This window comes from Atractosteus spatula, chromosome 5 (assembly GCF_055471065.1).
Source record: "Atractosteus spatula isolate fAtrSpa1 chromosome 5, fAtrSpa1.hap1, whole genome shotgun sequence".
Classification (NCBI taxonomy): Eukaryota; Metazoa; Chordata; class Actinopteri; order Semionotiformes; family Lepisosteidae; genus Atractosteus; species Atractosteus spatula.
In genome coordinates, this window is record NC_142710.1 from 21,520,779 (window position 1) to 21,544,062 (window position 23,284).

At 40.1% G+C, this 23,284-nt stretch overlaps 1 protein-coding gene across 3 annotated transcripts in view; it reads left to right on the plus strand.

Moving 5' to 3' along the window:
* Window positions 1–209: 209 nt before the first annotated feature.
* The window catches only part of ide (insulin-degrading enzyme), a 46,679-nt gene continuing 23,604 nt past the window's right edge, over window positions 210–23,284 (plus strand). For 2 of the 3 annotated variants that reach the window (XM_088915445.1, XM_088915446.1), the window contains exons 1-11: window positions 4,371–4,503; window positions 6,835–7,017; window positions 7,725–7,932; window positions 11,079–11,248; window positions 13,628–13,750; window positions 15,813–15,925; window positions 16,473–16,635; window positions 17,804–17,896; window positions 17,995–18,086; window positions 18,363–18,443; window positions 18,882–18,985. In XM_088915445.1, the coding sequence (XP_088771571.1) occupies window positions 4,422–4,503; window positions 6,835–7,017; window positions 7,725–7,932; window positions 11,079–11,248; window positions 13,628–13,750; window positions 15,813–15,925; window positions 16,473–16,635; window positions 17,804–17,896; window positions 17,995–18,086; window positions 18,363–18,443; window positions 18,882–18,985 (1,412 nt within the window). In that variant the 5' untranslated portion in view covers window positions 4,371–4,421. Of the gene's footprint in view, window positions 245–4,370; window positions 4,504–6,834; window positions 7,018–7,724; window positions 7,933–11,078; window positions 11,249–13,627; window positions 13,751–15,812; window positions 15,926–16,472; window positions 16,636–17,803; window positions 17,897–17,994; window positions 18,087–18,362; window positions 18,444–18,881; window positions 18,986–23,284 lie in introns of those variants that run through there. The other variant, XM_088915448.1, reaches the window with a different exon arrangement.

Consider the following 23,284-nt stretch of genomic DNA (forward strand, 5'->3'; position numbering starts at 1 on the left):
CTTTTAACTTGTAAATACCTATCAATATAGCCAGATGTGCATTGATAGCTTTTTTTTTACTGAATTGTGCCGTCTCTTGCAGTTACACACTTTGAATATCGCGCTTCCGCTGTGTCGTCCAATCACAACAGCGAAAACACAGACCTAGGCTTTGATTGGTCTAATTTCGCAGGAGCCGTAGTGAGGCATCATGGGAGCTTCCGTGAATTTAAAATCAAGGGTGGAAATCAGAACTCAAAATACGGTAGATTGGTATTCTTTCTCTTGAGTTGTTGGGTGACTGAATGTTTATAAAATCCTACAGGGACTCTCCCAGTTAACACGTTAAAGGCTGCGCTTCACAAAGTATAAATCATTTGGTTTTTTTGTGTTTCACTGATAGCAGTGATAGAACTTTGTAGGCTGATGTCGTCGGATCTCAGAAAGTAAACAAGGCTGGGCCTGGTCTGTACAGGGATGGCAGATTTCTACAGGAAATCTGGTTGCTGCTGCAAGTGGTGTTAGTGGACAGATAGGTAGTGCTCTTCCCTCTGGATCAGGATTTTCAAACCAATTGCCCAGCGGGTGACAAGGGACAACTGTTTTAATAACTCTGGTCCTTCCAATGAGTTGTTGTTAAAGTAACCTCGTGAGGATGAGTCGGCAACGAAAATTGGCGTCTATAAAATTGTTTTAGATTTTTTTACATTGATAAAGACTTGATACATTCATACAACTGTATAATACGGTTTGCATTTTGTTTTTTAATCACGTTTTTATTAAGCTAAAATACCCTGGGAGTAAAGAGTAAACACTTTTGCTTAAGTGTTTATATACAGCTCTGTTTTTTCATTATGTTTTTAATTACGTGGTTTCCATCATTTCAAGATTCCAAAGTATTTGTTTTAACAGAAAAAAAGCAAACCATTTTATGAAATCCGGATAATACTGCATAATTTACTGCAATGATAATTGCAGCAAATTGGAGGTTTAGACTTCTGAGCTCCTCTTCTGAGCAAAAGAAAGCAATTGATCTTTCCATGTTGTCAAGCACTAAGTGCTTGCGTTGAGATTTTCTTTTTACAGAACTGTCAGTTCATAATAACATAATGATTGAGAAGATGATCTGTTATTTCAGAAGTGCTGAGAACAGGTTAATTATGTCTGGCAAGACTGATGTAAATAATTGATTTAATTTTTTTTCATGTTCTAAATGCAAAGGTAAAGCTTGTTGTTCTAGTGCTAATTGGTCACTAGAAGCTAATTGATCTGAGAATCTTATCCATTTATTTCTAAAAAGAATGTAGGGTATCACCTTCAACCACGGGGCTGGGTAACTTGTTCCAGTCTACCCATCCATCTATTTTCTAACTGCTTTATCTTGTACAGGATTGCGGAGGAGCCAAAGCCTATCCTGGCAGGCAGTGGGCTCAAAGCAGGGTACACACAGACACAGATATGCACACCCTCACCCCAGGACCACTTTTACCAGTAGCCATATCACCCTGCAACTCACAACTGGCAGCCCACTGAAGCTCAGCAGGTGTGAGCCTGGTCAGTACCTGGATGGAGACTTCCTGGTACTGCTGGAAGAGGTGTTAGTGGGGCCAGCAGGGGGCGCTCACCCTGCGGTCCATGTGGGTCCTAATGCCCCAGTATAGTGACGGGGACACTATACTGTAAACAGGCGCCGTCCTTCGGATGAGACATAAAACCGAGATCCTGACTCTGTGGTCATTAAAAATCCCAGGGCGTTTCTCGAAAAGAGTAGGGGTGTAACACTGGCGTCCTGGCCAAATTTCCCATTGGCCCTTACCAATCATGGCCTCCTAATAATCCCCATCTATCTATGGATCACTTTGTTCTACTTTCCACTGATGGCTGATGTGTGGTGAGCGTTCTGGCGCACTATGGCTGCCGTCGCATCATCCAGGTGGATGCTGTGGAGGGGAGTCCCCATTACCTGTAAAGCGCTTTGAGTGGAGTGTCCAGAAAAGTGCTATATAAGTGTAAGCAATTATTCATCAACTTGCCATTATATCTTTGGTCTGCCTCTCGCAATTCATTGAGTAGAAACATGCCTCCCATTCTCAGTTTTATATGCTCTTTCAGGTAGTTTCCACTTGTTTCCTTAGGTTTGTGTTTCTCTTCTAACTCTGAAGAAATCCAGTGCCTCTGAGAATCGTAAATACTGTACTTAAATTTATCTTGAATCTTGAAACTTGAATTTCCTCCATTTCCTTCTGTATTCAAGATGAAAAGCACTGAGTTCTTTTAGTCTGGCGATGCACTGTAGCACATTCCTTGGGCAGAAAACGATGTATAGATAGATACTTTATTGTCCACTGCTGTGGAAACTTATCTTTGGTTCTCCAACAGATGTACACAGCACCCAACCCAAACATAAGAGTCACATTAAATCGCATGAAATCACAACAACAGTATGTGAAACACAAGTAAATGGGTAGAGCGTGGAATACATTGACATCCCTCCGTTGAGTGGTTTTATTGCAGAGGGTGCAAAGGACTTCTTATAGATGTTTTTATCTGGTGCTTGCTTTTCTCTGGACTGATGTCAGCGCAGCAATATGTTTTGTAGTGTGACTGAACTTGTACACTATGCTCTAAATGGCGTTTCACTGATGCTTTGAACATTTTTACATAACATCCCATGGTTTAAATTCTAAATTTCTAACAGTTGTAACCACACGTTGTTTCTTTTTTATTGCTTTCTGTCATTGTCTATGAGATGAAAATGTACATCAACATAAACACCTAAGTCTTTTTCCTAAGCAGTTTTTTCATTCTCAGTGTTGTTCAGTTTTTTTATTTATGGCTTCAACACTGTTTGCTAATTCTATTTTGGATTAATTGGCAAATTTCACTACTTAACACACTATAGCAGGATCTTGGTTATTGATACAAATTGTATAGAGCAGTTGTCCTAAAGCCTGTCTCTGTGGTAATTCACTAATTACATCACCCCAGATGCTGTATTCTCACCTTATCTGTACTCTCTTCTATATACCATCCATTTCTCAATCCAAACACATATATTTCCTTGAATGTCTGCTGCTTTTAATTTGTGAATCTTTTATGAGGACCTTTATCCAAAGCCTTCTAAAAATCTACTCATACTATATCATACGTTCTGTGTACATCCTTTACCGATGTTGGTTATTCACATAGCAACACCTTTTCCAAAAATATACTGACTGTCCCATAGGATCCTATTTTCATACATGTTTCAAAACTCATTTCCATAACTTTACATGAAATAAAAGTAAGACATAGAGGTGTAACTGTCTGGTCCAGTTTTAATGAATGGGAACTGCATTAGGCAACCTCTCAGTCAATGGGTATTACCACTGCCTTGAATGACTGTTGGAACAGACAACATATTTTTTTTCCAGATGTATGATTGGTACAATACCAGCTAACGCTGGGGATATGAGCATTTTAAGTGCTTTTAGTAGTTGCGACACTAATGTGGGGGTGGTGGGGTGGCTAAGGATCTGCGCCTGTGGCTGGAAGGTTGTTGGTTTGTATCCCGTGGCTGGCAGAGGAATCCTCCACTGGGCCTCTGAGCAAGGCCCTTAACCCCAGCAGCTCCAGGGGCACCGGATAAATGGCTGACTCTGCGCTCTGACCCCAAGCTTCTCTCCCTGTCTGTGTGTCTCTGTCTCATGGAGAAAAAGTTATGTGAAAAGACAAATTCCTAATACAAGAAATTGTATATGGCCAATAAAGTGATCTTATCTTATCTTAATGCCACTTCTATGCTGACACTATGTAGTGTTGAGCCTTGTCTTTTCTCAGCCAACAACAGGTGTGCTGTTGATTTAATCTTTGGTAAACACCTGAGTGAAATTTTAATTTAATACATTCTCACCTTTTCCTCTTACTATAACATAAATTTATAATATATATAGAAAGAAGCTATTTAAGAACACAAATAACTGGCCAAAACCTAAGGCCCTCTCTCACCTTTATAGATGGTGTCTATGTACCATCATGTAAAGAGTTTCAGCTGCTGTTGTGTATTTAAAATTATCTGATCGAAAATGCATGTTTTCGTATTTCCAGTAGCCTGTTCAGCCGGCGTTTCGGGAGTGCTCGCTAGGTGGCGCTTTCGTAAAGCTAGTCAAATTTGCCTGCTTGTGGGACTATGAATAGGGATAGTACGAATAATCGAGTTGCAGAAAATATGTTTTTGATCACGGAAATGCAACATTTTACTTTAAACATGATGCGTTACTTTTGACGATATGATTTTACTACTATTATAATTTTACAGGACGTTTTATTACGTTTGCATAACGTTAGAACCTCACTATTATTATTTACTTTGCCGAATGAAGGTAACTTGGCATCGATTACTTTCGACTTCGGAAAATATGGCGCTGTAGGTACTGAGCCCTTTTTTTGTCGAGCACCGGTCTATGCAGCAATGTGTTAGCAGACCGGCCCGGTACGCAAGATACCTGGCGATCGTCAGAAATTGTTCACGTTTTCAGGTTTGGGGTATGTCAGCTGTCATACAAAACAATTTTTTTTGTCACCATTTTGATGTGTCTATGTGTGTGGTGTGGCGAATGCTAAGTGAATCAGCATATATGTATATAAACTCCCCCCTTTAGTGTTGATCTTAACGCACTGTTTAACTTTGTCTAAGCAATATGCTAGCATGTCTTTGAGATCCGTACAAAACTCATTGTGTTCACGAATGCCTGTTCGTGAACTGTATAGTGTAAGAGGTGGAGTAATTTTGTTTCTGTAGTATGAGCATTGTCCTGATCTTATCATATGGAGAGTGAGGCCTGTCACAGTTTACACTGGTGTCTTGCACCGCAGCGTAATCCTAAAACGCAGACAGACTTACCCACCTTTATAATTGAGCACCTGTAAAACTTGGTTAGTATTTTTTGTTTTTTAAATTTTATTTCGAAGACAGATTATAGTCACTCTTAGTCGATTGCGCGCACCTTTCTAATACTATTAGTAATAGATCGTTTGCTGTGAGTTGTAGGTACAGTATGGTATCCAGGTACCTGTTATACCGTCTAAATCTGAGTTAGGTATAAAGAACGTTTGTGTTTAGTTGTTCGCACAGAGAATTTGTCATTGTATTTACAAAGGATATTTATTAACTTGCAACATAAAACGGAATTATTACCTTAGTAAATACAGTACATCACAACCACGCTGAACACTTGGTAAGTATGTCTCGGAGATATACGAAACGAGACGCATTACTGTGATGGGATAGGGATTAATGGTACGTTGCTGTAATAATTATAACAGTTAAAGGCAGACTGGGCGCCTGGCGAGCTCAGCAGGTTCTTAAGACGCATCTTTTGACAGCTTTGGCAAAAAAACCCCATCGAAGTAGAAAACCTGCTCATAGACATGTCTACAGCGGTCAGACGTACAGTAGTTTCCTCTACGAATATAATTATCCGAATAATATCCGCACGTCACTTCATTAAGACTTACTACAGTGTCTTACAGAGAAAATGCTAAATTGGTTGAATGCACTTTATGATTGCTATGGGAGGTAGCTCTTCCAGTATCTAAAAAGGGAAGTACACTTGCTAATCACTACAGAAGTCCTCATATGGTTAAGTACTGAGAAAAACTATATTTAATTTTGAAACAGTTTTCAGAAAAAGGTTGCAACTTCCATATGCTTTTGTGGCTTTTTTAGTGATTCAAGACATTTCATGTACAGTCTGGTTTCCCTCATTTTTTGTTTGCACTTTGTGTCCCTAGCTTTTGTGCTTATTGGAAAAATCCACGAGCTCTCCATAGGATTTGAAAGTGGAAACCAATCAATTCCGGGGATTTGCTTTGAATGTGTGAATTTGAGGTGTTTGTGTTTTGTAGCTGGTGATTATTCGAGGATTTGATATTCAGGTGAGGCTGAGTAGTAGGGAGAGAACTGCTATAAACTAAGGTTGCAGCAATGTTATATCAATTTATTTATTCGGCAAACGCTTATGGATTTGAACATGATCGACAGCAAAAGGCTAAAAACATTATTCACTGTGACCCTGCACTATGATTATGGTGTGCAGAATAGATTTAATATGGAATCTAGGAGTACTGAACATAAAAAGCACTCAATAATGACATTAGTCATATGAATACAGTACATCTCCTATTATTCTACTTAGGTTTGAGACAAAACACACTCTTATTTTGGGTGTTTTTTCTGGATAATATAAATTAATGTGAGACATTCCTCAAGTCTTAACTTGAGCATATTGTAGAGTATGTAGTATCGTGTGAATTGTAGTGTAATGTAGGTTTACTGTCATGCCTGAATTCTTTCAGGTTTCAATGTACACTTAGTGTACAGCTCCTGTTGTGTTTAACGACAGTGTGTGTGCACGCGGGCTTTTCTGGCCCTTGTGTGCATCACAATGAGAGCAGATTGCTTTGTGCTTTGTCCATTCTTGACGAATAATCAGCTTCTTAAATACTAATCATCTCTCTTTCCCTGTGTTGAAGGACGCCCCGTCCCTTTACTTTGAGAGCAGGCACTGCTGTGAGCTGGAAAATGAATGTGGAAGGCGGGCACAGTGCCATGACTGTACTCGCTGCACCCCGCTGGTGGGGGCTAGTGCCCTTTCATGCCACTCCGTTCCTTTTTCAAATTAACACTTGTCAAAGTTACAGCGTCCCTGCTGTGCCTTTGTCCCAGTTATCTGTCCCTGATGTAGAGAACGTACCACGCTTGAGTTTTAACGGCATGACAGATAATGTCACAACTCCAGTTTTGCGCTGATGAGTCTTGCTTTTTTATGATGTTATTCCTCTGAAACAAAAGCCCTGTTTTCATGTTTCCTTTAGCCGCCAGAGCCCCGGCATCCAGGATGAGTGACCAAGCAGTCAAAAGGATAGTGAGTGAGATCATCCGGTCTCCGGAAGACAAGCGTGTGTACCGGGGGTTGGAGTTCACCAATGGGCTCAGGGCCATGCTCATTAGTGACCCCACAACAGACAAGTCTTCAGCAGCGCTAGACGTGCATATAGGTATGTATTCAGCGGTGCAGCTGCTGTTAACAGCCACAGCCATCTCACGCTGCTTCTGCCCAAAACCAGTAATATGAGGGTGTTGTTTTCTTCCACTTGAAACATATGGAAATCCAGAATGCATGTTGACATGGGTACTTCATGGCATGCGGACTCATTATGAACAGGATCCGTGCTTTCAAAATGTGTCCTGTGTGCTTCACAGTCATCTGTAGTAGTATAGTGAGATGTCTTTAAGCAGAGGGATTGGTTGAAATGAGTAAAGGGCAGATTTTATTAAAGAATCTAATGGACCTAAAATTGTACTTTAATTTTTGTATTCATTTGCGATGTGTTTTGCATTCTTTTTGGTCTTCCATTCACAAAATTTAAGTACTTAAAATAAGGCCTGTTAAAGAGTCTCTGAAGCAGTCCATGGGATGTTTGATAACAAAAAGCTGTTGTTGGCAGTGTTGTAGAATTATTTTTTCGTACTGAATTGCTACAATGGGTGGTTGTACGTTGCATGGTGAATTGCACAGTGGCGTGTCAGCTACCACAACCTCTTCACAGCTTGGGTTCTGAGTTCAGTTCTGGACTGGGTCTGCTGCTCTGTAGAGTTTGCATGTTTTTCAGGTTTGGGTGGGTTTTTGCCAAGGGCAGTGGATGAATGATTTTCTACAGTGTGGGAAAGAAATGTAATTGCAGTGTACCTCTTACCTGTGCAGGTTCGTTGTCCGACCCTCCCAACATCTCTGGTGTGGCCCATTTCTGTGAGCACATGCTGTTTCTGGGCACTGAGAAGTACCCCAAAGAGAATGAGTACAGCCAGTTCCTGAGCGAACACGCTGGCAGTTCCAACGCCTTTACCAGCGGGGAGCACACCAACTACTATTTCGATGTGTCCCACGAGCACCTGCAGGGGGCGCTAGACCGGTAAGTGCCGTCAGTGGGTGCAGACCAGAGATTAAGAACGGCTTGGTTACCAGAGCTGCTGCTAGCTTCACTTTAAAACAGACGGTAATTCTGGTTGATTGTCCTGGAAGTTATGGTGCCTGATTTGCTTAGTAGCGCAAAGGGACACAAACACTGAGTCACTATTATTCAGTGCTTTTTAAGACCAAGTGCAGATGCTGTCTATGATGGAGGGGCAGACCTGGGTTTGAGTCCACAGAGACCTCCATAAACTTTAATAGTGCCCTGAAATCCAGAAACAGGGGCTACAATAAGCAAAAACTACATAATAAAGAGAAAAAAGGATTAAAGGATCAGTGTGGCACATTAAGAATAAGCAGTCACTTCTTTCTCTTTATGTTAAACAGCGTGCAGTGTCGATGATATTCATGTGCTTGGGTACTATGCTAGAGTGAATAAATGAATCAGTAGGTGCATCCAAACTGCAAAAGCAGCTTAGTCCTGCTGAGGATCCCAGAGACCTAGTGCACGTCTCTTTCCTGGGCAGGATGCCAGCCCGACACAGTGGTTCAGAAAACAAGTGGTTTGGAGTTTCAATTACTCCCCCACTTTTCGTTTTTAGAATAACTATGACATTTCATCTGGCCTTTTGTCAAAACTAAAGTTGTTTAGCAGTGAATTATTCACACAATAACCTTATTTTATTGCCAATCAATGTTTATTTCCTGGCAGTGCATGTGGAGATCTTAAAGGAGTACGTGTTAAGCAAGAAAATAAAAAAAAATGGTCTCTCAATGCAAGTAGTTATTTAGACTTTATGCGTTTGTTTGTGTTGATTGAAATTCAGCTCTTGTCAATAATGTATGCTTCATCATTTATTTTTGCGAGCGGCCTGTTTGACATTCACACTCTCCAGACCTGTGCTCCTCTGTTACAATCAGCCACTGCTGCTGCTGGTGCTCAGGCCATTTCTCTCACCTGGTCTAAAAATAATATTGTACAGTTTAATATTGCCCAGTATATAAATATACAGATAGAAGGGGGGTTATTTCCATTAATTTAAATGATTCTAAAGAGAAAATGACAAGAAGAATTGAATCTTATACCCATGGTAAAAACCCCATGTGTTACAGTTAATCCATATCTTCAATTAACTGAGTGAGCAGTGGAATGCATCTGCTGCTCGACAGAAAAGAGAATGTTGTTGTAGAGACTAATTAAAATTAGTTCAAAGTGTGGTCCCTGTCCAGTAAGTAAAAACCGTGTGTGTGGATTCTACTTGTTATTTTTTATTTAGATTTTGTTGCCATTTCACTTGTAGCCTTGTCTTTGCAGCTCAAGGCGGTTTTAAAATTTTAAGTAGGTTTCCGAAGAGAAGCCGAGTTCTGCCTACACCGAGAGAGCATCTGGGCTTGGCCAAAACAGCTCTGCATATCGAAACTGTTTGTTAGTCCAGTAAACCCCAGTTTAACAGACTAAGGGGTGGGGTGGGGGGGGAGGGCTGCCCATTATTGCCAAATGTTGGCTTAATCACAAATTATGTTTTTTCAACCATAAAACACACTATTATATGAAAAAAACGTAATATTGTACTGTATATGCTATTATTTTATCTGGATATTTTAACTAATTTTTTAAAAATTGTAATCAACACTGTCTTTGAAATTTGTTTCTGTGCCTTTTTATCGTAAATGTACAGTACAAGCTCTTTATTTTGTGTGGGGCAAATATACTGTATGAAATTTGTTAAAGCACACAAATCAGAAACAACACTCATTGTAAGCAATTGACCTACCCGTAAAGGGCACCATTGATGTTCTTGAATTTTATACCTATTTAGTATTTTATTATTTATCCATTTCCTTTTTATTGCAGGGAAAGACCAGCATTTATGATTTACAGACAAAATTCCCCTTTAGCAGATTTTGTTTATTTAAACCAAAGTCCATTAAACCAAGGGTTTACTGTACTTTGTTTACTGCTGTTCTGGAAATCAGACTCCTAGACATAAGAGTCTGAAAGATTACAAGCTTTTGGCCAATCCAGCTCTTTTAGTTGCTGGTTATTATTTTTAATCTGACGATCTCCAAATGCCATTTCTTGATAGAAGGCCGGGTATGAGCTTCAACAACAGCGCCTTTGTAGGGAAGTGCATTTAAACCTGAGAACGGGAGGTGCAAGCAGTCTCCACTTGTGTCCTCTCTTCTGTGGTTCACTGTTGACTTTGAGGAAGTCCAGTGGGTTTACTTAGTCAATGATTTTGAGGATTCTGAGTTCTTGAATTGGGGCCCTTCATGGTTTTGTCTGCTTAAGACTAAAATGATTCAGTTCTTTTAGCCTGTCAGAGTAGGACATTCCTTTAAGCACAAAAATGTATCAGGCCACTTTTCTCTGGATTTGGAGCAGCAATATTTTTTTTTTAGTCCTATAAAAGTCAAATAAACTTTTAGTGTGAAATACATGATACATTTCTATGTGCTTTATCCTTTCATGCATTGTTCCTCATTAGTAAGAGCTTGGTGCATAAGCATGTGTAGCAAGTGGGATCTGTAAGCTTTTGTGACGTCCTCACAAGAGTGCTGTGTATAAGTGAACAATGAGGTTGTCAAATATAAAATTTGTAGTTGATTTCGTGTGTCAAACCCTTGATGGGGGCAGTGGTTTTGTGTGGCAAAGAAACATTGTGAAAGGTTGTGCATCATACAACAGAAGTTACAACACAAGTATTGTTTGTCTGTCTTCGTCTGGTTTTATTTACCCAGTCTAAGAGTTCTGAGTGTAACTGTAAGACACTGGAAACCCTGTACATATCCAGCCATAACAAAGGCTATTGAAATCCTCCACACCCATTAAAACAAATATTTAAATTTCATGCAGATCTTTCAAACAGAGTGGAAACATTCTGGAAACCAGCTTTGCCTTTTATCTTTTCAATGTCTTCTTTCATTCTCAGATGCTTGATACTTGAATCAATAAGCTGCTAAAAACAAACTAACCAGCTAGTTGGGCTGGCTGACGACCTTTCATTTGCAAACTTCCTTATATTCTTATAGTAACTCTAAAATCCAGTGTGAATGCTGTTGGGGCAAACTGTAATACTGTTGGAAACTGAAGTGGAGTTGCAGAGACCTGGTGCCCTGATGAGACCTCCTCCTTTCTGTATTTAGGTTTTCCCAGTTTTTTCTGTGTCCCCTGTTTGATGAGAGCTGCAAGGACAGAGAAGTGAATGCTGTGGACTCGGAACATGAGAAGAACCTGATGAACGACGCCTGGAGGCTCTTTCAGCTGGAGAAGGCTACAGGCAATCCCAGCCACCCTTTCAGTAAATTTGGAACAGGTCAGGCATTCAACGGTTGCACGCTACTATCTTTGTACAGTGCAGTGAAAAAAACGGAAAGGTGCATTGAGGTATTTTAGTTAACCTGGATCTGTTTTTTTGTGCTTGGTCAAGTGCAGAAGAGTGCTGACAGGTTGGTACATGAGTTGTCCTATAGGTGGCAGCAGCACATTATGTTAGCACTCATTGTTGCACTTTGTCCTTTAACAAAGGACACAGGACCCATATAAACTGTGAGGCTGCAGCACTGGGTTTGTGTTTATACTGCTCTGTTTCCTAAGAGTAGGCAAGCTGAAATAACAAAGTCCCGAAACATTTTGTTCAAAGTCATTACTATACAAAGTTTTTCACATCATTTAAAAAGCATCATCATCTTAAATCTCAATTATCGTTTCGTCATTTAAATGATGAAATGTCCCTGATCTCTTCATGTTTATTAGTAAAGTTTAAGGCCCTTTGTTTCCTGACACGAATTAAATAGTAATAAATGACACAGAGACTGTTTTTTTTCATTCCAAGAGATCTCCTCTGTCCTTCATTATCTATCTTTTAATCTGAATGTACGATTTGCAAATAATTTGTGTTTAACCCCCGAGCTGGACTAGCCGGCTGTGTGATTATTTTGACAGCGGGGCTCTGTGAGCCCTGCGAGAGGAGAAGAAGGAAGTCTAGGGAGAGCCCTCCCATTTCCTGCCTTTGAGCCACTCGCTTTTACACATGTCCCAGGCTCTGGAGCCCCCTCCTCGGCTGTGGGGGGCGCCGGGCCCCCGACAGCCGAGACAGGCCTCAGCCGACTGATGCCAACTCACCCTCAGCAACCATCGGCCATCTGCGCGCCACTGCCTGTAGGCTCTATCACGGCTGGTTTGAACCCGCGATCGTAGGGGAGAGCATCTTTACCCGGCTGAACCTCTCAACATACTTTTCATACATTTCATTAACCTGAAAGCTCCCGGGCCAGCTGACTAGCCTTTTCTTTTCTGATTTCTGTCACATTAGGTGATGAAACAGTTGATCACAAAGTGGATGTTGCATGATTGAGGGAATTCGATGAAGGCACCCTTTGTAGAACTGAACTCGGCAGTACAATTGGTTAAATAATGCCTCACTTTCTTTTTTCCTTCTGGTACCTTCTGATGCCTAAGATTGAAGTGTATTTAAACATGAATTTCTTTTTTCTCCCCTGCAGCTCTGCTCATCTTTGTAGGCTATCTGCCGAATACATTGTAACTCTGTGCACAAACCCTCTGCTGCTCTATCGATCTGTTCAGCTTTATACTCATCTCTGCTCAGTGTGTGTTATTTATAGCTGTAAGGCCGGCGTTAATGATAGTCTAAAGTGCCTCATTTCATGTGACCACCACAGCGATAATATTTCAAGAGGCTTGGAAATGAACGCTTAAGCCTGGAGCTTTTCAACAAAGAACAAACGTTATACTGCGTTGTTTAAATGGAAAGTGAACATAAAGTGGAATTGAGACCCTTTATTATTAACATATTCCTTTAGTTTGTAAACAGTACTTCTTGTTTTGTGTTATTTATTACATGTAAATTCAACGTACACTTTATTTCTTTTTTTAAATATAAATTTTACAATAGCAGATACCCATACATAGGAGCTGAGTATATGCTCTATATTCCTGTTATATTTTACTGGCAAACTGTTTTATGCTTGCTACACTTATTTTCCAGTGTATGATATTGACTGCTGGCATCTTCAAAAAACAGTCTCCTCTTGGCTCCAGTCTTGCTGTGTTGAGGAGAGGATTGTGAGGCTGATTCGAGGAGACTGTCAATGAATTGCTAGGTCAGCTTCTAATGGCAGATCATTGTACAGCCCTGCCGACTCCAGTAATAGCACAAGACTTAAATAATCCCCCATTCTTCTTTTTTACTTTGTAATTTGTACTCTTGCCGACAAAGCTGTTTTCATTCCAGATTTCAGCCTGGACTGGGTTCTTCTTGCTGGGTTTTATTTGGGGACTTTAAAATATTCAGATGGGCGGAAGCCGGGGGTGCCAGCCCAGATGCTGCGAGTAGATAGAGCCGTGGCTCAGAGATAGTGCCAGAGTGAATTGATTCTTGATTTTCCAAGCCGCATCTCCTGTGCTATTTCCTTTTGAGCTGCCATTGTTTTGCTTTATGTTGCAGTTTTTAACAAAGGGGCTTAGAAAATGAAATGCCCTTCATGTTGTAATCTCAAGAGTAATAGGCTGCTGGTGTTTAGTTTTTATTTGACTTTATTATATATGGATTCTTCCTCAATGTAGTACGGTGTTGGTGTTAATCCGTTAGAATACTGCAGACCAATTATGTCTTACTTTTATTAACGTGTCTACAAAAATCATTTTTACTTTGTTTTTCTGCCTTTTTTAACAGGTAATAAACTAACCCTGGAAACCAGGCCCTCTAAAGAAGGCATAGACATTCGGCAGGAGCTCCTTAAGTTCCACTCCACGTACTACTCCTCAAACCTCATGGCCCTGTGTGTGCTTGGCAGAGGTGAGTGCAGGAAGGCAGCTGTTTAAATTGAAAGAATTCCATGGTGTTTGAGATTGTACAGTTTATTCCAGCGCCAGGGGAGCACAGCAGCTCGTTTTAAGAGGCATGTGCGCTCAGAAATGCACAGAAACCTAAAGAGGGACTGCTGGCACGTTTCTCTTCTAATTTAGGCTGTGTTGTTTTACAATGTCAGTGTTTGGCATAGCGAAGCATGTAAAGAGCTCTTCCCGTTTCAGTGCTCAAGTCTATCTGGTAAACCCTGCAGTATGAACACTGGATACAGGAATGTGTTATGGAAAAGTTGGATTTCTTTCTTCTAAAAACCGACTGTACTGGAAGTCTGTCTGAAGATTTTAAATCTTTCCATTTTGCTTTGTAAGTTGGATCATGCCAACATAAGGGGAATCAAAGCTGGGAAGTATGAAAATCTGTCTTAACACACAGCAAGCCAAACCACCTTTATTCCCAGCTCATCACAGTGTTTTAAATCTAATTCTTGCTTCCCTGACATTCCAAATGAACCTTGAAATTAGTTTGGCCCACTTGTTAAACTCCTCTGGAGAGACCTCAACTGGCAGAGGCTGGAAAGAGGACTTTTTCATTTCATTAGTACTTTAATGGAAGAGGATGCGGACCATAGCTGTTTATTCTCTTGCTTTATTTGACAGGTACACTTCTGGAAAGTGCAGTCCTAGACAACTGATGTTGATTACCTGCTCACGATAAATTTTCTTTGATCTGATAGGATGAGATTAGCCAACCTCGTTGTTTTTCACTTTTGATTCGTACAGAGACATACTTTCATATTTCACTGAAAGATCCAAAGGTTACAAAAAGGGAATGTCTGGGTTGTTTGAGGTATAAAAGCACATCATCTGTTGGCAGCTCAATTTTGTCTTCTTGTCTTTTAATGTTTGTCCCCTTAACTGTCAGGCTTTGTCTTATCTGTTGCCCCAGTGGTTTCTTTATATGAAGAGAACCTTAATTTGTGCATACGGTTTTCAATATGTTGTTTTAAATTCATTTACAATTTAAAAGCCAAATGTCTTTAAGTGTTTGAGCTATTGAAAGTATGTATTAATTTAATTCTGAAAAGCAGAATGTTCGTTTGCTGTTGAGCCTTCATCAGATGTGAGGACCTTGTTGTGTTGTTGTTGGTTGGTCAGCCAGTCTGTCCTAAATAATATTAATATTTTTCTCTTTGCCATGATTTATACATAATTGTAGATACAGAATTAAAAAAACCCACAGGTAGTTCATTAGGTTTCATTTTATAATATGCATTTTAAAAAAGAAAAGATTATTCACAGAATTTAATTTCATGCAGTGCACACTCAAGGTCACACTAATCTGACACCTGTGTTGAAACAATATGTTGGATTAGACACAGTAATATTTTTTTGCTCCCAATCCAATTTAGTTGATGAACGGTTCAACACTCATCTTTAATTAATTGCAACATACATTTTCTGGCTTTGGTTAAATCAGCTGTGCACCAGAACTGTTTAGCTATTGTCTGGAAATTCTTACTGATGTGATGGTTTAAAATAAGGTTACTAAGATTAAGATTAATGTTTAGTATGTGAGGGTTTTGATTTTTTAAGAGGAAGTTTGGGATTACAATGTAATAAATAGTATCACTAGCATATTGGCTTTACTGTAGATCATAATACAAATTTAACAGTCCACTGTTGGCAAAAATTGGTCAATGTTTCCAACATTGCTCTATTAGCAAACACTAAATTTGGTACAGCAGTTTTCTTGCTGGTTTGCAATATTTTTGTATCAGCTTAGCTATGAAGAAATACTATAAACATTTTATTTCCCTGTGTGTTATGGTTTAACTCTTGTACTGTACGTTGGTTTTTGTAGGCTAACGTGTGACTTATTGACTTATACTTTTGTATTGAAAGACAGAACAAAACATGTTAAATGACCTGTTTTCCAGTTTAACCTATGCAGCGCTTTGTGAATATCTTCCAGAAGGTTTCTGGATATTTAAAGCAACTTGACGAAGCCGCATGTTTTAACAGATGGCCTGTTTTCTCTCTGTTCTTCCCAGAGTCCCTGGATGAGTTGACCAGCATGGTAGTGAAGCTGTTTGCAGAAGTAGAGAATAAAAGCGTCCCTGTCCCAGAATTTCCAGAGCACCCTTTCCAAGAGGAGCACCTAAGGGTATGACTGATAGAGACTTTCACCAGCTCTCCTCCACGGGGGAGCAGCCCAGATCAGAATACTGCCACATCAGTGCTGATGGGACTGCCTCCCTTAAAACACAAAGTGATTCACCATCCATGTTTGGTTTTGGAAAGCAAATATTAGTTCTTGCCTTGACCTTTGAAGACACTCTAACTATAGTGTTAATGCCCTTGGGAATTGTGTAGACAGTGCTATTTAATTTTAAGCACTGGCTGCAGTGTTTCTGGTTGTTTCATTACTGAGCACCAAAGCTTAAACAGTTGTGATGGAGTAAACAACACTTTTCTTATGTGTCTGTCAAAATCTGATTTCCCCCTTTAGTGGATCAAAAAGCGGTCGAATCTGTAAGGCAGTTTAAACGTCTGGGGTTGACAGGCTACTGGTAGAGGAGATGTGAAATTGTAATTGGCAAAGAAAACATATTGGTTTTGCTGGTATAAAATATGTGTTAATTTACAGAGTAGTTTTAAAGAAATATTAGAAATCGGATTGCTTTAAAAACTACCTTCATATGTTTTTACAGCAATTTTATAAGGTGGTGCCCATTAAGGATATACGCAATCTGTACGTCACCTTTCCCATCCCAGACCTTCAGAAATATTACAAGTCCAACCCTGGGCACTACCTTGGTCACCTCATTGGACATGAGGGGCCTGGGAGCCTGCTCTCAGAGCTGAAAGCCAAAGGTAAGAGTGCAAGTGAAAGAGCAGCATCTTCATTTACTTCACACCAACCTTCTTCTGCCAAGTAGAGTTTTTCTCATGGATAAACAGGCCTACTTCTGTACAGTTTTGTCCAGACCATCTTAAGAAACATTTTGAGATTTCTGTTTTCTGGCCAATGAATGTAATCCCCATTTACTGTACATCTGTTATATGTTTCTGGATGCTCTTTCAGTTCTTCCATAATTGTAGATCCATCCATTATTTGGAACAAAAATTAAGGAGGTCACTCATCTGACTGCTTGACGTGCAGTTCTGCTTTGCAAAGTTAAAGAAAGATCCAGGATGGCCAAACGTCCTTTATTTCTTAGGTTTCTACAGCAGCTGCTGAAAGTGTTTATGGATTTAGTTATGAAAAGACATTCTGTCCAATTCAGCATTCCCTTTTTTCTTATATTGAGCACTCTGCTGCAAGATAACTGGGGACAGAAAAAAAATGTATTGACATATGACGGAAATCAGATATTTAGGAATAATTGACTTCACAGGTTCTATTATACAGCTTTGAGCAAAAACCTTAATTTATTGCTATGTATTTGTGTATTGTTTCCTGGTATAGTGTCAGCACTCAGTATGTGTGAGGTTGGATCCCAGGTGGAACAGTAAAATAAATTATCCTTCCGGGACCCAATGCAGCTGCTGAGTAAATATTTATTGCTATAAGTTACACCTCACTCCGTTTTCTAAAAGAAGAAAACCAATCTGTTTCACTCCTTTACTGTGTGAAATTTCTTAGTTTAAAACACCAGAAATGTTTCTTTGCAGTGCATTAAAGATTACAGGATACCACCAAAGGCAGCAAAGTGCTGTGAAGTCTAACATAATAACTTTGTTCCTTGTAATGCCCTTGAAACAGGGTTTAAGTACCAATACTTACAGCCTGTTTGTAAACATGAGAACCACAGTACACAGTACAGTAGACAATGAACATGCCTTTTAATGACTGGCTTTTCTCCTGCCCTTCTGTGCCTTTTGAAATATTTGCATTTTTATTGAAAATGTAGGGATGCCTCTCTATATTAAACATCTTGAACTGCACTGGATTTCAGTGAATATACAGTATCCCGTATTTTGTTTGTAGTTATGTACGTTGGCCCTTACATTTCTGTGTGAAATCTTGAATTTGTGACAGGCTGGGTGAATACACTCGTAGGAGGTCAGAAGGAGGGAGCGAAGGGCTTCATGTTCTTTATCATCAATGTGGATCTGACTGAAGAGGGCCTTTGTAAGTATCCCAAGAGGCTTTGTCCCCATTGCATTTCTGAAGACTTGCCTTGTCCTGGAGAGTTGTAAAGCACTGTTTCTCTGTTTCTGATTGCCCAGTGCACGTTGAGGATATCATTCTACACATGTTCCAGTACATTCAGAAGCTGCGCACTGAAGGTCCACAGGAATGGGTTTTCCAGGAGTGCAAGGTACATTCCGAAATAATCCCACTGCTAAAGTGGAATACTGTCCTGATCTTTTCATTCCGGTGACAGAAGACTTTTCAGCAACCTAATCTAAACTTGTAAACATTATTCAAGTCTTTTGCAGCAGGTTTCTTCTTATAAAAAATTCAGTCTTTCATCATTAAAGGGATTACTGTGTGATTTTATTTTTCTGCCTTTCAGTAAAAGGGTATGATCCCTTTGATCTCTTCATTCGTGTAGTGACATTTCGTTACAGTGTTTTCTGTGTCTTCTTTTCAGGATTTGAATACAGTGGCCTTCAGGTTCAAAGATAAGGAGAGACCTCGTGGATACACCTCTAAAATTGCTGGTTTGTTGCATGTAGGTTGACGCTTATGTAATATTTCTTTTTGTGTCATTGCTTTCTGTATTTGAACCTTCCTTGCTGATTCAAAAAAGATGAAAAAATGTATTTAAATGGTGGACCAGAATGCTACAGCGATTTATGGCCTTGCACATAAGCTAGTCTGGGAATACACATTTCAGAAATTAATATAACCGATTGAGCATTTAGAGAAATGATTGTGGGCTCAGCTGGCACTTTGCATCAGAGTATTGTTGAGCAAGGTCTTTAAAAGACTTTCTGTCATGCTTGAAAATTAAGAAATGGGCACAGGGAAAATGTCAGATTGTGCTGTCTCTTTTTCTAAAATGGAAATGTTTTTCACGTCTGACTTGTGATGTGTGCGCCTATAGAGTGTGCAAAGGTTTGCAGTTTCCCCCAAGTAAACCCCAGTGACAGTATGGCTGGTGTTTCAGTATTACCCCTTGGAGGAGGTGCTGGCAGCGGAGTACCTGCTGGAGGACTTCAGGCCGGACCTGATCGACATGGTGCTGGACAAACTGAGGCCAGAGAACGTCAGGTCAGTCACTGCAGCCTTTTCAGCTGGAAATAACTGGTATGCGGATTTCGTTCCCCTTCAGTCCTGATGGGAGATTTTTTTAAGGCTGGCTCAGTTTTTTTTACCAGTGTTCAAATCATGTAATTAATTAAAACCTTGATTGCCCTTCTAGACCTTATCATTTTTTTCCCCTATCAGACTTTGCTGAATACATGTCTGTTATCTACTAATTGCGACAGGTTTCTCATGCTTGGTAGTTAAATGTTCGCAGTGAAGCCGATTCAAAGCTAAATGCTTTTTATGATCAGATGGAAGAAGATTTTCTGAAATGATCAGAACATTCCACTTTACCGGTTCCAGTGCAATATTTCTGCTGATGACTACCTTTGAACAACAGCTCTTAATTCTGTTGCCCCAGTTAAGACTAAATCAGTCCTACGTGAATGACGTTCTCTTTGTATTAGCAGTGACATCTGTCAAATAAACTTTTGGAAAGTGGGACGTAAGTGGGAAGATGCAGAATTACTTTTCAACTATAACACAATCTTTATTGAGGTATAACGATCCTGTAAAATCAGCAAGGTGAGCTTATTTCTCCAAGCAATTAAGGATAGAGGAAAATAAAAAGATGCTTTCCTCAACAACAGTTTAGCTGGTATATTTGACATTTTAGCTGTCAGTAATTCAAGATTGCCACCTTCAGAGTGCGAAGCATTCCTTAATTACTTGCAATGGCTGCCAGGAGAACACATTCCCCAAGGGGGCGGCACGGCGGAATGGAATTCAGTTCTGCCTCTGAAATCATGAGTTGGATGTCAGGCTGGGGTTGCTCTGCATGCTTGTTCCTACCTTACTCGCATGGCTTTTTGCTGGATGCTTGAGTTTGCTCCCCACTTATAAAGTCATGCTGGCTACGTTGATTGCTGTCTTGGTCTGGCTGGGGTTAAAAGACCGGAATGTCCCAAGCCCTCACCACTTGCCCACACTGCTGTCTTTAGTGTTTGTGCTGGCAGCTAGACCAGGGTGTTGTCTCTCCCTCAGCCTTATGCTTCTGGAATACAAGCAAAAAGTGGTTTTCTGATGCCAAGTGGATTTCTGGATAAAATACACCGGATGTGTCTAGTGGTCTAGTGGTGATCTCATAATTTTCTTTAGTTCACAGGATGCAGAACCCTAGCCTTCTACTATATGTAAAACTACTGCACACTGTATCCCCAGAGATGCAGATTAAATAACCAACTAGTACATTAGATCGTATTCCAGTGATATTTCTGAAGGATGTCCATAGTCATCTGTGTAATGATATTCTTGGGATACTGATTTGGTGACTGAAAATGGAATAGCGCTAACCTCTAGACCTTGTCCTGGTTAGTCCCTTCTTAAAAGAAAACAACCTTTTGGCTCCTTTAAGAACCAAAAAGGGATACTGAGAACCTTAAGTTCTCAGTACCTTTAGACCCATTTCTAGTCTTTGATTTCTTGCAAAGGTCCATATGTGTTTTTAGAGTTACATTCCTGAACGCCAACAATATTTGTGAGCTTTTTTCTGGGTTTTGCTTCAGTACAGAAACTGCCTTGGTTAAAGTAGCTCATGATTAGCTAATCTGAGAAGACTGAGAGATCATGAGTATTATTTTGGGATCAAAGTTTAGATACACAAAATTAGAAAAGTATGTTTTTATCAAATAGACTAAAAGATGTTGGAAAAATATGATTTGTTCTATTTATTTACTGAAGGGTAAATAGTCCATGCCTTTATTTTATCTTTATTGGATTACTGTAATATCTCTGCACTTCCAAATCATGCCTTGCTGTACCAAGTTTTACCTGCAGGGACATTAGCAGAACAAAAAGGAGATCACTATAATTTTTGTCTTGGCATCTCTGCTTTGTTTTCCATTAAGATATAGAATGAATTTTAAAATCCTGTTGCTTACTTTTAAAGAATTCAATGCAATGCAATGTTCTTGTCAGTGTTGTCTGGCTGTTAGCCTCAGTATGCTGTGGGGTGGGGGGGGTGACTGATCATGGCCTTCCCCGTGTTCCAGGGTTGAGGCTGAGTAGGCAAGGAGAAGTAGTTCAAGTAGGGAGCTGCGTCAGCATGCATAGGCTCCAAAGGAACAAGTAATAGGTTTATTCCATGCTGAAAATGAAAAAAACCCCACAATGTTTCTGCTGTGGAGCTTTCTTTGGGTTCAGAAGGCTCCACAGCTGAAACGTTGTTTCTTTTGAGCATGGAATAAACCCTTACTTGTTCCTAGGCAAGGAGAATCTGCTTATTGAGTCTGGGCTCAGTCGTTGAGGAAATCTCAGCTAGATCATGTCAGTAGTTCATCCACAGTGGATTTTTTTAGATTTAGGGTTATACACTCACCTGATTTGGAATTATTCAATTGTGTGTTTTTCACATCTCAGCTCGGGTTTTCAAATCCGGGGCAGAGAGAATGAGGAAGTGCTGACAGACTCCTGGGACTTACCCACCTGCGAGCCACTTCTCTTTTAACATCATGAGCAATGCAGCCCTGTGTCACAGGTTTAGGAGGAGAAGCCTGATCTCAACAATTGCACTGTGTCCCTGCAAACACCCAAGAGGCTGCTGGGAGAGCCCTGGCCAACAAAGTGATCCTTCCCTAGCCTCAGGGCAGCTCAGCCAATTGTGTGCTGCCATTGGGCAATCCCAGACACACTTGTGATGTAAGATTGCACCATACACTGTTTTTGCATTTGCGGTGAAAATGCATTACTTTCTTATCATTCCCAGCTGAAAACAAGTACATCACATTATGAACTAGAGCACTGCACCAGGTTGCAGTAAGGCAATCCTCACATAAAGTTAAGCATGAGGGATTTTAAATGATTAAATGAATGTAGTGTTTTTCCCAAAGGGCTGAAGTGTATGGCTGCCCACCTCCTCTAACCCCTTGAATTACTGTTTTCATATACCTTTAAAATTGTAGGGGATAGCAACAAGATAGCAAGTCCTGCAGTGTCAAGAAGGTATGAGAAAGATACTGATCCTTCATGTTTGCTGAAAAGCACTCTTGCCAATAATACATCTTTGCATTTGAATAAGCCAGATGTGGCAATAATTAGGTCTTGCTTTTTTAGGAAGTTGGGGGTAGGGACCAGGATGCCGATCATTCTGTTTGATAAGTCTGAGTCAGACACACGTCTCCGATTCATCTGGTTCTTCTTCACTTAAGATACCTTTCATTCCTCTGCCATCGTGCTGATGTTGCAAGCCTTGTATCTGTGGAGACCTGCAAGGGCATCTGTTTAAAGAAGCCGTGTTCTGACACTTTGCTCTGGTACTGTAACATTAACTTTAAAACAACTTACATGACTGGCTAAGCTCTTACGTGTAGCTAAGCATATTTCTATATATGATGAAAAATGTGTAGTGATTGCATCATAGATCTTTCATGCATCATCCACAGTTTTCAGCGATGAGTTTCAGTCAGTATTGTAAAGTCTTTGCTTTGCACTTATATTGTACAGTGTTAGGCTAAGCCTAAAAATGTGAAGAAGATAATGGCAAGAACAGTCCACATTTAAAAAGAAATCAGGGTAGTATCAGTGATTATTTTGTGCATCATGAAAACAGTGGGTGTTTTGTCATGACCCATACTGTAGCCTGTCCATCTTAAGCACATAGCAGTCCCTTCCGAAAAGGTGGCATTGCTTCAGTGTCTGTCACTGTGAGTAGTTGTTCTCAAGGTCAGTTTGGTACGTGGCTGTGGAGCAGAGTGACGACAATGAAGTATCTCCATGTTGTTGGACACGTGGTGGAATGACTGAGCAGTGCTGTTTAATGTTTGTCATCCTTTGGGGAAAACTGTGCCATGCCGAAAGCATTCATTCATTTATCCTTGTTGTCTCCTTGACTCAGAAGGACGTCACTGTAAGGTAAACTTTCAAGTAGTCTGTGGTTGTCTTCAAGTGCTGTCTGGCACCCAGGTCGTCACATTGAAAATCAGCTTGAAAACAGATAGTATTGAATTCTGGTGGTCTTGTTATTGCAAATAATGGCCAGAGAGACATTTTCTTTTTTTTCTTTTGGTTTCTACACAGTTGAAGTTTAAAATATAACTGTGTAGTGTTTTTGTAGTGTTTTTCCCAAAGGGCTCTATCCAACACAGCCAGTCAGGTGGAAAGTGAGAAACTTCTCAGCTGAAATTAGGAGAAACTAAGGTTGCACAAGCCCAGAGTGGAATGTAGACAGCACTCCATGGTTATTATCCCCCTACTCTTTCGAACCCACAAATTCAGTACCTTGGCCTAGCGTCTCGTTGTTCAACCTGTTTTTTACATTTTCTGCCA